Here is a 14,335-nt window from a genome sequence, read left to right on the forward strand (position 1 = left end):
GTTACATAGTTAACCGAGGGAGAGGGGAAATCTTACGTCACAAAAAACCGAAACCCTGAAGTAAGCTATAGTCGACATTTTAGTTTTTCAATAAAAGGTTCGACAGTGTACACTTTTAATTGTGAAAGTCATGATTTTATTGATTCAATTGTACAAAAAACTCAAATTTTAATGTTCAGTGAAACTTGGTGCTCCGATAATGAGAACTAGATAATGCGTTATAATCAAACTTTAACTTCAAAAAATAATCAAAACATGCATTTGGCCCACAGCGTATGTACATGTTCAACATTGTGTAGATGGCTAACTAATATTATGATTGCGAAAGTGTGCTTGTTTGTTTGTGTGTCGTTCCATCATGCCCTTACTTAGCAACCAATCAATTTGAGTTTTGGCATAGAGTTAGTTAGAAAGGACGGAGAACAATATAGGCAACCCAGGAAATCAAGCGCTTCCCACGGGATTTGTAAAAACTAGGTTTGATACAAATATGACCGCATTGGCGAAACACTTCAGTCTTGTTGAGGGACTCAGACGTTGCAAAGATGAAAAAGACTCCTGCACGAATAGAATACGCAGACAACATTTTTATCCCCCTATTATTCCCACTGACAATGGATAAACAAAGCATGGCAATATCGAAAAGGAGAAGTTTACCCCCATTTAGTATGACACTTGTATTACTTGGATATTATTTCTAACCGTGCGCCCACGCTTGGAGAGCGGATAAAACTGTGGGAGAAGATAAACATTTTGTTCTTTCCCAGTGGAGAAAACGTCTCTTCGCCCGTGCATCAATTGATTAATCAGATACATCTGTCAAGGCATATAGATCTATGTCATCACGTGTATATGTATGTAGGTTTTAACGACCTCCCTGGCCGCAGAACGATCCCCGGCAAGGGAAATGTGGGAATTTATAAAAAGCGTATAGGTTTAACATAGCGGCCCTAAATACTAACAGGTTATCCCGTTACCATCATAGACTACATCGTCACATTGATTGCAGTCAAAGGCTAACCTATAGAGAAAAAAAAAAACACTGCAGAAATACCCCTCCCCATGTATGCAAAGCGAGTAGTGGTTACGTATTATTTTTTCACTTGGTCCAAGTACCACAACTTCGTATTTGGTCACCCCAGTGTCGGCACCGGCCGCGCTGCATTCCTGACACCTGCCGCGCATCTACATAACGCGTTCACCGACGTTTTCCAATGCTACAAGAAAACCTCCGCGTTTGTAAATGCGACAAAGTGATGTTTTATAACGTCTTCATGCTGCATTGAACTCATAAACAAACAATACTGAGCAACAAAGTGTAGTGGGGTAAATTGTAAGCGTAGATACTTCCAAAAAAAAACCACTTTAAAAGCTAACTTAGATAAACTAAGAAAATGAAAGTATCTAGGCTGCTACAATGCCTACCCTCAAGTTTTTATAACTCTTACTGGAGATTTTATTCGTCTCAATCAGTGCAGTTTGTATGGAAGCTATTTATATTCGATAATTTATTCAAAATGAGTGAACAATCAAGACTCATTTTCACATTTATAATATTTGTCAATAAAAATCTGAAACACGAGCGTCAACAATATTAAAACAATACAGCTTCAAGCGATAGTAGTAACCCTCGGTTGTTCTGTATCCAAAGATCGCACGATTAGACGTGGTGTATAACGAATCGGTAACTGTCAGCTGTCACTTAAATCTACCTCGATATTATCTTTGCAACTACGTAAGAACGTAAGGCACGCGTTGTATGTTTTCTGCACTTTTTGCTCTACATTCCCACGATATCTAAACTATCCAGTAGTCATAGACAGGACATGTGACCCGCCGTAGAGATTCGGCGACAAACCAAGAGTTCTTTTTTATTCCACTACAAGCCCTTGCCTGCAATCTCATCTGCAAGTGGTGATGCAGTCTAAAATGGTAACAACGGGCTAACCTGTTAAGAGTATGGCAGTAATATCAAACCCATACCACTAATCGGTTTTTAATCGTACCGGAACGCTAAACAGCTAGCGGTACGTTTTTGTCGGCAGGGTGGTTGGTACCGGGGCAGAATCCCAGATAGTATTTTTAATTCCCAAACTTCCCCCTTTCCTGCCTGGTGCTGCGTTTTGGATACTTATCCACGATTCTGAAAACCTAATCCTCAATGCATGCTCCGAGTGCCTTGAGTGGCTTGCCGTGCATAGTGCTTGTTTTATGAAGAACTTGTTTAAAATGTAATTAAGTTTTACTTAATGTCTATTAATTTTTATTTTATTTACATCTTTACAGGAAGTATTATATCGTCTTGTCTTGTATTTAATGGTATGCATATTGCACGAAATACATGATTATTATTATTATAAACCACCCACACAAGGTATGTAAAGTTGGGACCGATCAATGTCAAACAATCACGGCAATGTCTGCGGTCAGAGAGACACAATAAGCGATTAGCCGCGGTGTAAAGCGAATCGCGAACTCTTAAGTCGTCAGTTGTTTTTTTAAATCCACCATGATATTATTTCTGCAATTACGTGACTGTGAATACGGCACGCGTTTATGTCATTACTGCGCTTTTTGCTGCACGCTTCGAGATATCATAGTTTTATTATTTTCTTCACATTTTAAAATAAAACTAAAAAGTAACGAAAATATTGTTTAAATTATAAGACAGGTAAGAAAATTTAGACTTTAATTTCGGCAATGTCTGTCCTAATAACTGACCATTACGAAATATTTACGAGTAATATAGTGACGTAAAAATCATTTTGCTCTTTTGTGCTACAAAAAGGGACCACAAACAATTAATTTTTTCGTGGAAGGTTATTTGTTTTTTGGACACGTATACGCCACGAGTTGGTCATGAAGATCTGGAGCAACGATTTCTCCTAGTAAGTATTGCACATAGTTTTAGTTGGGCGCATGTCCGTCTGATCTCAAGGAATTTCAAAACTTAGCAACCTAAAATAAACTTGGTTGGATACATAAAAGGGTAATATCAATAGCAGCGCTTGCACAAGTATCTCAGGAAGGCCTGATGCATACAAGACTTCCATAATTAAGAATTATAGATGTAATCGTCCATCATCCTTTTTAATATTCCCAAAGAGGATTGACCTAAGACGTTAAAGTTTGAAAAAGACATGTTGTACCGAACCCACAATTCATGGGATAATGGCAAAATGAAGCTTTTCTAAATAAAATTAACTAGAACTTTTCTGGCTCACGATACATACGAGTGAGTATCTTTGTTTGTTATTCGAGCAAAATGCAGGCAGCATAATTTAAATGTTATAGTGTAATGTTGATTTGTGAGAAATAATATATATTTATATCTTACAAATCAACCAACATGGTTGATTAAGAAAATCACGCAGCAACGAGGTAACGAGGATTGATGGCAATTTTGCATAAGGGCACCTAGTTTATGGACCCAACAAAGGCTACTTTTTATCTCAGAAAAATACACCGCACAATAACAACAATATTACCAAACAATATCTTTGGTAACCTTTTTTGCTAGCTAAATTTTTTCCTCAAAAAGGAAATATATTAGGATTCGGTAAGAAAAATTAAGTAAACGAAGCCTTGCATTGCTCGTAAGAGTGACGTTAGAGTTGGAGATAATTAGAGAAAAACGACATCGTGTCGCAATCGAAATCCCTTTGAAAGACCTACATAGTAATATGTTAAACAATATTCGAACACTGGTTAGAAGGACGAGTTGTAAAGTTTCCTATTTGTTAGAAGTACAATAGTTACCCACAAAATAATGTTAGCGTAACAAAAGCGATCAGAAAGTCGAAGACAATGATGGACGACAGCCAACTGTGACGGGCCTGGCAACCGCTCATCGGTAACCAGCACGCATGGGAGATCACACGATTGATTAGCTATCGTAGGCATAGGCAATACAGTAACTTAATAAAAGTGTATTATAAGTATAGATTTGTAAGCTCGCTCGACAACTTAAAATGTGAATAAGTTAATCTTAGTCTTGTTCTAAAGCTAAAATTTGTCCCCACATCCACAGACTCAGGGCTCTTGGAGAAACGTTTGTAGAATAAAAATCAGTGCGACTGGTTTAGAGTTCCGACAGTAAAACTTGTAACGTTAGGTCCATTTAACTTTGATGTTCATGATTCGACACTCGTAAACAGATAGTATAATAATTTGAAAGGTTTATTTGGTATGATATGATAGCATCGCTATTTCTTCCGCATTTGCCTTTCAAAATCCGCGCAACGGAGTTTTAGATTGACGTGGTTTTTTGGATAAGCATCCGAGGCCCTCACCTCAGTTGAGGAGTGTGTGTCTGTGAGTTTCATGCGTGGTGGTGGTTCCTATCATGATATGAATCCTTTTCCAAATAATTAGTTTTATAATTAAAATTGATTATGTACCTGCAAATTCCTCTAATGCTAAAAGCAAGAAAAGTGCCGAGGGCCGCCAGGCCAAGTATTATATAGTTTGGAAATAAAAGTAGAGCCGTGGGTGGTGCTGCAACTAGGTTCTGGTTTTTTATTAATATTGAAACCGATATTAACCAATTTGATGCAGACGAAGTTGCGCGGGTCAGCCAGTAAATAGATATATAATACAAAATTATCCCACAAGATAGTAAGGCCGTGATCGAGAAATCTTTCGAGTGCATCTACCACTCTAACCGCCATTTACCTACCAGTCCTAACCATTTTTAGATGTCACTCACAGTCAGTTTAGGTATTTATTTTTTTAACTCAGAAGGTACCAAAATAACTGGCACATAATAAACGAGAAAAGAGGCAACCCTTACCTTGAACTTATCTGTAAAAGGGATATCTACCAGTGACTCTGAGCTGTAGGAGATTTATGTTTTTTTAAGCTCTAATAATTTTAAAGCTATACAACTTAAAGTAGTAAAATAAATGTTCCTGGACACGAATCTTGTTTCGCGAACTCAAAAACATGTCCGAAGCGTTCAAAAGGTTTTTATACTAGTCTCATTAGAAAGGCAGTACGGAGCGTGTCCAATCAATTACAGCACAGCGATAATAACAGGACCGCAGCAAGGTCAATGATTATCAATTCACACAAAGCTGACTCACTACCAACACTCGGAAGTAAATACGCAGATTTTTAAAGCGAATTCGATCAATATTATACTGGAATATCGACCCGCCCGGGAGCAATGTAGATACACTATAATATGTTTCTCTACTATAATATGCATGTTACTACAAAATAAACCTTCCTCTTGAATCACTCTATCCATTGCTGAAAACTGCATTAAAATCCGTTGCGAAGTTTAAAGGATCTAAGCGAACAAACAGTGGGAGCTACTTTGTTTTATACTATGTAAAGAAGATATATGCCGTCGTCAAAAAGTATGTGTGAAAAATCAGTTTAAATTAGAGATGGACAGAATACTCATTTTTAACTCGCTACTTGGCAGTTTTTTAATTATTCTAACTCGGTTTTAATGCCGAGTTACTCAGCGGAGTTTGAGCCACATAAAGCTGCATTAACTGTGTCAAAAAGATCAAAATTAATTAATTTAAACTAGGCTTACTATATAAGCACTTTTGACAAGTCATTCTGTTTGTAGTGACTCTACCACCGGTTCGGAAGGCAGACTATCGAGATGAAGCCGGTGAGAAACTCAGTAGTTGCTCTTTTTCAACATTAACAATTTTGGAAGAACAGTGTACAATGCCAACAGTTTTCTTATATGATTAAGGTACTTAAAAGACACAAATGTATCTATAGTACAAGATTTGCTCTCTTGCAATCGACGATTCATTTTCGAGTAAGGAAATAGACATGAGAGTAAAATGGATCTTATTCACATTCCGGTAAAGCTCAAATGGCCTAAAATTCTTTAGCTCTAGCTTTTGACAGAATGTTTGTTGGGTTCAGAATTTGAGACTGCAACTTGAGTGGCATTTGGTCCATTTTACTTTGACGATACAGAGTTTAATCGAAGACGAATACTCAAATGCGAGCAAGCATATCTTGTACTGAGCCTACTCGCAACGGGACGAGCGAAGCGTCTATTGACCGAATGTATGGAAATTTAACAAGGATGCCGCGGGACAGCAGCGACTGGCTACGTGGCTACATACATACAAACATTTATTCACATCGCACGCAATTTCACGCGACGCGATTTGTCCCATGGCCAGCACCTTACGAGCATAATATTACATACATTTACATTTATTACATACTCACCAATACGAGTACGCATTTGGTTGTATAATAATTATATTTACTTTACTTGTACATGTAACCTACCTATGATAAACAAAAAAATAAAAAATATATATTATAATATACGTAGATGTTTTAGGCAAGTGTCCCATTACTTCGATCAATAAGGGCCAGAGAACACCCCGAACGATAGGGCAGGGCATTTGGCCAAGACATGCCCCGCTTGTGATACATAGCTTGTTAGGTAGGCCTTCGGCCTCACATTCGCGTCGACCGAGATCGATCCCCGGCACGCAGCTCTAACTTTTCGGAATTATATGTCAGTATGTAATGTCAACGGCCTATTAATACAGTAGCATGCCGTACTGAAACATGCCGCGGCAAAAACAGGGCCAACGCACAGTGGCGTGCACTGTGTTATTTACCAGAGTATGCATACAGCGGGAAGATTGCATCAAATGGGTAAAAACAGAATGCTCTGCCCTGCCATCACCAGAGTGCGCTGCCCTTGATAAAAGTATGAATACACTTTTATATTCAACCTCATAAAAATACAGAAAATACAATAAACACCAATCAATACAATAGGCACTTAGAGTGGTTTACGATAAAAGAAAACTAGGAATAACTCAAAGGGTGTGGAAGGAAAATATTAAATTGGTATTTTTAATGGTAATTTATATTATGAATTACTTTCAACCAGTCGCGAAGCTGAAGTGGCAATGGGCGGAGCACATAGCTCGGAGAACGGATGGACATTGGGGTCCCAAGGTGGTGGAATGGCAGTCCCACATTCGTAAGTGCAGCGTTGGTGGACCCCCAACGGGGTGGACAGACGACATCAAGCGCGTCGCAGTTTCCCGCTTGACACAAGTGGAAATCTTTCTCCGTCCACGCTACACACCTTTGGAACTTACTACCAGAACATATTAGACACTGCCGATCGGTGCACTCTTTTAAACACAATGTAAAGGAGCATTATCTATCGTTGTCATAGTATATTTATCACTGTTTACTTATTATAGATATATATTTATATTTATGTTATATAAATATTTATTATATTATGTATTTTGTATATATAGTATATTCGAATGTTATTGTATTAGTATGTAGAATTTTGTTATTATTTAGATATATGAAATATACTTAGTAGTTATGAAATATATTGTACCTTTATTTGACCTATACCATAATTAAATCATCTTACTCACATCCTGGGGTAGCTGGAAGAGATCTCTTATAGAGATAAGCTTTCCTTTGTACACTTCATGTATCTTATGTTCACAATCACAATTTATGGTACATAAATAATAAATAAATAAATAAATAAATAAAAACAAAACCGTGGAATTTTGAACTCCCTACAAAAGACCTATGTCCTGCATTGGACATCTATCGGTTGATATGATGATGGTTATGATTACATTCAAAAGATGGCGTTAAAATGGCGTCAAATAAAATTTGTTGTATCTCCACCAAATTTCATATGTTAAATGTAAATAAAGAGTCAATATTGTTTAGAAATGTGGATGGATCAAAGTGACGCATAAAGTGGGTACAGTATATTTAGAAGGAACATACTCGTAACACTGCGGTTACTGGTATTGATGTCATTTACCGCTAACGATAACGCCTCCTTGACCCAGGGAATTCATGTAATTACTAGCCGTTCCAAACGGTTTCACCCAAGTCAGGATAGGTCGTATCCATGCCATATTAATCTATAATCGTATTATAACATTTAAAATATATACAAAAATGGCGAGTTATACCAACATAAAATCTTTTCTCTCGGAAAGTACAATTTGCTGCCCACGACTTCATACGCGTGGAAATTTGGACGTGCAATTTTTTTTATGAGTTTTCAGCAATTGATAGAGTGATTCAAGAGAAAGGTTTATATGTAGTAACCATGCATATTATAGTAGAAAAAAGCAAATAAATTAACACCTACAGTGCCATTTTTTACGACCATATTTTCTCACCCCTGAACTTTACTGCAAGCAAAAACACTTCGACCTTTTGCTCTGTGAAAAATAAAAAGAAATCTATCCAGGATAAAAATTAGCCTATGTGCTTACATTCGAGACTTAAATGTATGTATGTATGACTAAATTTCATCCTGATCGAAGACAATCTGGCGTCAATGAGTAACAAACATCCATCCAAACTATCGCATTTATTGTATTACTATAGAAGTAATAAGTTTAAGGTAAATTTCTAGTGTGATTAACATTTTTCCCCTTAACATGACATGACAATGTTTATTGGCTAATAAGAATGACGATGCGATAGATAAATAATTTACAACAACTAAATGGCGTTTACAGTGGTTAGGACTTCGGCTTCACTTTCGGGGGGCCAAGCTCGTATCCCAGCACACACCTCCCACTTTTCTAAGTTATCTCTATCGTTAATGAACAGTGCGACTACCCTCTTCATTAAATTAAATTTATAAAATTAAAAATTCCTCCAAGTGTAGGTGAAAACACTTATAAAAATTATAAAATTTTAAAAAAGCAATGTATGGCACATTCCTCTTGTTTCAAACGTGTCTCATTGTAATATGGACCTTTGAAAAAGTTGATCAAAACTGCAATGTTTCCTACTAGATGGCGCTACATTCGCTATAAGACTAATGTAAAAGGAATATACTAATAACAACATCGGCGGTAGGTGGACCGGGTTAGGTTAGTCCGGAGAGTCGCAGGTTCAAATCCTATCGGTTCCGAAAATCCAAGTGCAGGTAAAAACACTAATGAAAATCGACATCTATAATGTTTTTATAAAACATTATAGATGTCGAATGATGATGTAGTGAATTATCAAACAGCAGATCGCTAAGCAGCCTGTATTAGATTTTTTATTCGCGTTACAATATTTAAGATTGCAAGATAAGTTGCGATCTCTGATGTCGTTCTTCTACTATGTAAATCTTTCACAGTAACGACATTTGAATTTGAATATCCTTGTCTTACGGATTATAAACTTATCTTTTAGACAGTGGCACTTCATACACTCAAAAAAGCACTGCCTATCCTAAAGAAAAATTTTTTTTGAGGATTTTTGCCATTTTATGCAATTTTCCTGCTGTAAGAACTCCAATGCACGCCACTGCTTTTAGATACAGGAGATCCCTGAAATTTTTGCAATGCTGTGTTCCGGTCTGAAGTATGTGGTTGCCGGGGTAATTACAGGCGCATGAGGCTTACCACCTATGCCTCAGGTAGACGGGCACAAGCCTGCATGTTCCAGGACATGTTGCTTTCGATGTGTTCTTGATGTGTTATAGGTAATTTACCATCAGAGGCCCTCAGAGGGGCCGTCTGCTACGTCCGTAAATTATAACAAAAAAAAGTAGTAGTAGTATAATTCACAAGTGAATTTCATATTAGTTATTGGCATTATACTAGTGAACCTCGTTTATTTCTATCAATCAGCTTAAATTCAAATTCAAAATTCACATTAAAAAAATCATTTATTTCAAGTAGGCCTACTTTATAAGCACTTTTCAAACGTCTAGTATGTATGTTTGTAGTGACTCTACCACCGGTTCGGAAAGCAGATTCTACCGATAAGAGCCGGCAAGAAACTCAGTAGTTGCTCTTTTCCAACATCAACGTTTACAATTATTTTTCTATCTTGCGGGAGATGAGAGCGAGTCATTAAGGAATTTATCAAATGTTTTGTAGGCTTAGTTTATAAGGCTAATTTTAAAGCCCGCCTACACTATTAATATTTTAGTTTTTTTACCCATATCCCGAGGTCATACCTTTTGTTAGCAAAAAATAGTAATATGTAACTAAAATACCAACAATCTTGGCTGATTAAAGCCAAGGTCCCTTATTGACCCTATTCTAACAGATCAGAATGTGACGCATAGTTGTCCAACTTGCAGTAATTTACTTATTAGTGTCGGAAGGCCTTGGGCGAGATGACTTTTTTCCTGTTTATGGTAAGCTAAATGTTGGCAAGTGACTAAGTTTGTTAGAAACTCTATTTAGCTTGTATACATATAGATGGATGGTTTTTAAGATTTCTTCCTGATGGTGCTTGATTAAGTCTTAACATAAGAATTAACACGAAAAACGCGAAGCGGTGATAGCCTAGTGGTTAGAGCTTTCGCCATCCTTTCGGGGTGACCGAGGTCGATCCCCGGCACCTCTAACGTATCGGAGTTATGTGCGCTTTTAATTTAAGAAATTTGAAATATCAATTGTTTGAACGTTATAGAAAAACATCGTGAGTAAACTTGCAGGTATAAGAGTTCTCAAAGATATATGAAGTCTATCAATCTGTACTTTGCCTAAACCCTCCTAATTCAAAATTCAAAATTCTAAATTAATTTATTTCAAGTAAGCACTTTTGAAACGTCAAGTCTGTCTGTGTGTAGTGACTCTACCACCGGTTGGGAAGCCAGATTCTACCAAGAAGAAGCCAGCTAGAAACTAGACAGTTTCTCTTTTTCCACTGAGTCATCAACTGTTCCCATTTTACATTTTTCATTTTAACATTCATTTTTCTATCTTGTGAGAGATGAAAGCGGAGCCAGATGCTTCCAAGCAACCTTGTCATTCTGATAGGAGACACATGCCCTGTATTGGTCTGGTAATGGATTGACCAATATGATGATGATGAAGTCACACAATAAGGGTGAAGGCTGTGTGATATTTTAACGCATTTACGCATTAAAAAAAAAAATTTGGTACCTACTAGAACTAAATTTTAACTCCAAATTAGGAATTGTTTGAATTTAATTTATTGAAACTCAATAAATTAAATTTAGAATTATGAAATTTGTGTGAGTTAATATATGAATGATATTGATGTACAAGATAATAATATACATATAATATGCTCATTTTACGTAAATAGAATTATTTATTGAAACAAAATATAAAGAATTCTTCACACCATGTCAATCAATAGTGAGTGTAATGTATTTTTACAATCACTATCACATCTTTTCCCAAAAAATCCATTCACAGAATGAACAATAAAGATAATAATTCAAACAGGAAATGTAACATTTGGCTGTTATCTAAGTACTTCTTCACTTCCCCTTTAGGCACAATGATATAATATGGAAGTGAGATGATAAGATGGCAGGATATGTATTGAAATAGGGGGCATATTGTTAGAACATATATACTAGCTGTTCTTTGTACTTAGCTGGTTGCCATACTTAAAACATGTCAGCAGATATACTGTTCTAGTTATCCAAACTCACTCCAGAAATCTAGCAGGCTGCTTAGATTGCAGTAGTGATGTTGGAGAAAAGAGACAGTTGGTGCATTGGTTTACCACACCTGTACAATTTGGGGCTCTACGTCTGCTCCAACTTGTCTCCTACCCAAATGTTTTGTCAAACTCATATCAGAGCGAAGACTTATTCAAGCAAAAGCAAAATTTTCATTATTTACATGCTTCATGCAAATGATCAGTTTGATTCTTGTTAGTGTGAAGTATGCTTTGAAAATATTAATAACTATAACTTTATAATATAGACAAAAAGAAAATCTTGTTTTATTTTATTTACTTCGACTTTCTTTAAACCAAAAAAGGTTTTTACTTTTAGTATAAGACACAAACAATCGAGTGTGGATGGTATTAAAGTAAATGCCTCCGCACTTCCTACTCCATTGTGACTACAGTGATATATGGAAGTGGGGTGATAAGATAGTGCAGGATATGTTTGCAAATAGAGAACGGATACTAAGAATGTTGCATATCTGATGCACTACAGTGAACCTACTGTTCTAAATATATACAACTTTATTTCACAACAAATTAATATGACATAATATTAGTATTAAACTGAATACTTCTTTTTATATAGACTCCTATAAACAAACATATCTTCATACATCTTAAAAACTCAACTTTTGTATTTTAGTTTTTGCAAAATGCAGGAAGTAGTAAGTACATAAAATTTTTGCACAATGTTTCATTTACCATTTATCATAATCCTTATTTACATGCTTTTAGATTTAAATGTATTATCTAATTTTAAGAAAGTAATGCAATTTGAATTTATTTTAATTATTATTTAATTGATCATTATAATTTTTTAGTTCTTTTAAGAAACCAATGTATGACATTTAAAAGTGCTGTAGCTACAGCCCTAAACAAAAAAACTCTTAGTTTTTAAGGGAACTTTAATTAAAATCAGAACAACCAAAGGTAAAAGTAGCCTTTAGAAGTTGATCTGTATGCTATTCTACTTATTCAGTGTGGTGGGGAACGATGGCAACCTCTTTGAAAGCTACTGCTGCTGCTTCATATTATCAGAGACCAAGAAAGCTTGGCCAAGTGAAGCATGATATCTTGTGTTATAGTTTGATAGCAGAAGTTTGATTTAATTCTGATAGGCTAATAACTGACTGATGTTACGGTAATTTTATAAAGTGGGTAAATAATTAAACTTTAGATAACTATAAATTGATAGTTGCCAAAAATTTTATTAAATTAATTAGGATTTTTACAAATTTGATTAATAACCAATGTTCATGACATGGAGTTGGTGGGTATTTCGATTTAAATACGACTGCTTTTTTTATCTCTGTCCTACATGGACTCAAATGATCGAAGATACCTCCCGGTATCTTAGTCGTTTATCACTGAACAAACTCCATTGCACAGAATGCTTTTGTTCCCATGAAAATCACCTAGCCTTGCGGAATAAAATATTCCAGAGTCAAGTGGAAACTGTTACAAGCATTTTTTAAAGAAAATAGTCAGTTTATTTCTCGACTACATGAAGATAATATCTATAAATTTTAGAAGCAACTTATTACTAATTCGATTTTTTAATTTTTTATTCTAAAGATTTGAACTGTATGTGTAATGTGTTCTGCTATTTCTAGGATTTTTATGTAATAGTTGCACATATTTGTACACCAAATAAATTATTGTTATCATTTTTTAATTTAATATCCCTACTAAAAACAACAAAGCATCAATAACTAAGTAGAATCACCATTTTCTTATTTTTTGCGGAAATAACGTCATTTTTTTAATTGATAAAGAATGGAACAATGTTTTTTTACCACAACACAATAATAACAACACAGAAGCCGTCATTAATGGGCGTGTTCGCTCATTCGTTCCGAACAAAGTAAACAAAACATTAGAGGTACAAACTGCAATATGCGCGGTGAGTAATACGTCCATCTTCCATACACTTTTTGAATCTAAATTGTTAAAATAATGTATCAAGTACCGTTATAAAAGATTCATAATAAAATTCCGATTTACGAAGAATCGTGTTTACAAACACGAATGCCGGCTTATGTTGTAATAAACATACCAGAACTTTGATGAATCGATCCTCCAACTCATCCCGATCCGGCATAGGGGGCTTGGTCCGATTCCTTGTAGACGGCTGCCGTACATGGTGGGTCTTGGTGGGCCCGACCGGTCCGTCCAACATCGTCTGATCCCTCGAAGTTATCAAACCCATTTTACACAATACTTATTGCACTTGCGCACCATCAAGCACGTTTCAAATGCATCAGGTAATTTTTATCACAGTGAACAACACTTAACACATTCTATGGGTCACAATCACATCGCGGCAGCGAGTGTTCAAGTCGAATTCGTAAACAAACTAATACAAAATACTAATGTAATACGACCGCACGACGAAAAAGCGAGCAAAACACGACGAACGTCCATACAAAAACGAAATGCGCTAAACACAGGCGCTATGCGGGTTGCAGCAATCGAGCGAAGTTCACGCATTTGCGACTCGCATTTTATTGGTAGTGAACTAGGTAGTGAAGTTACCCACAGATGCCAGATGAACAGACAATAAGCACAGATTAAATATTGTTCGTGTTCGTTTTGTTTAGTTGGTAGTGGCGAATGAAGCTATCAACATACCTCACAAAAATAATTACGTAAACACATACGTATGAACCCTTCATAACTCATAAGTGCCAGTAATAAGCCTACAAGAGTAAAGAAAACATTATTTTTTTAATTATTAACAGTAACAATATGAAATCGTATTTCTTATAAATAAATGTTATAACCTATAAATTGTAACTTACAACGCTTTAAACAATATAAGAAAGGCATATTTTTAGATGACTTTATTTAAATCTCAGATACAGGACCTAAATTAAATGAACGTTCCGCA

The 14,335-nt window shown here is 35.9% G+C and overlaps 1 protein-coding gene across 3 annotated transcripts in view; it reads right to left on the reverse strand.

Moving 5' to 3' along the window:
- Positions 1-13,905, reverse strand: part of LOC120628699 (formin-like protein) — a 102,947-nt gene extending 89,042 nt beyond the window's left edge. For all 3 annotated transcript variants that reach the window (XM_039897264.1, XM_039897266.1, XM_039897265.1), the window contains exon 1: positions 13,502-13,905. In XM_039897264.1, coding sequence (XP_039753198.1) covers positions 13,502-13,654 — 153 coding nt within the window. In that variant the 5' untranslated portion in view covers positions 13,655-13,905. The remainder of the gene's footprint in view (positions 1-13,501) is intronic.
- Between the last annotated feature and the right edge of the window lie 430 nt (positions 13,906-14,335).

Source organism: Pararge aegeria, chromosome 13 (genome assembly GCF_905163445.1).
Source record: "Pararge aegeria chromosome 13, ilParAegt1.1, whole genome shotgun sequence".
In the NCBI taxonomy this organism is placed as follows: domain Eukaryota; kingdom Metazoa; phylum Arthropoda; class Insecta; order Lepidoptera; family Nymphalidae; genus Pararge; species Pararge aegeria.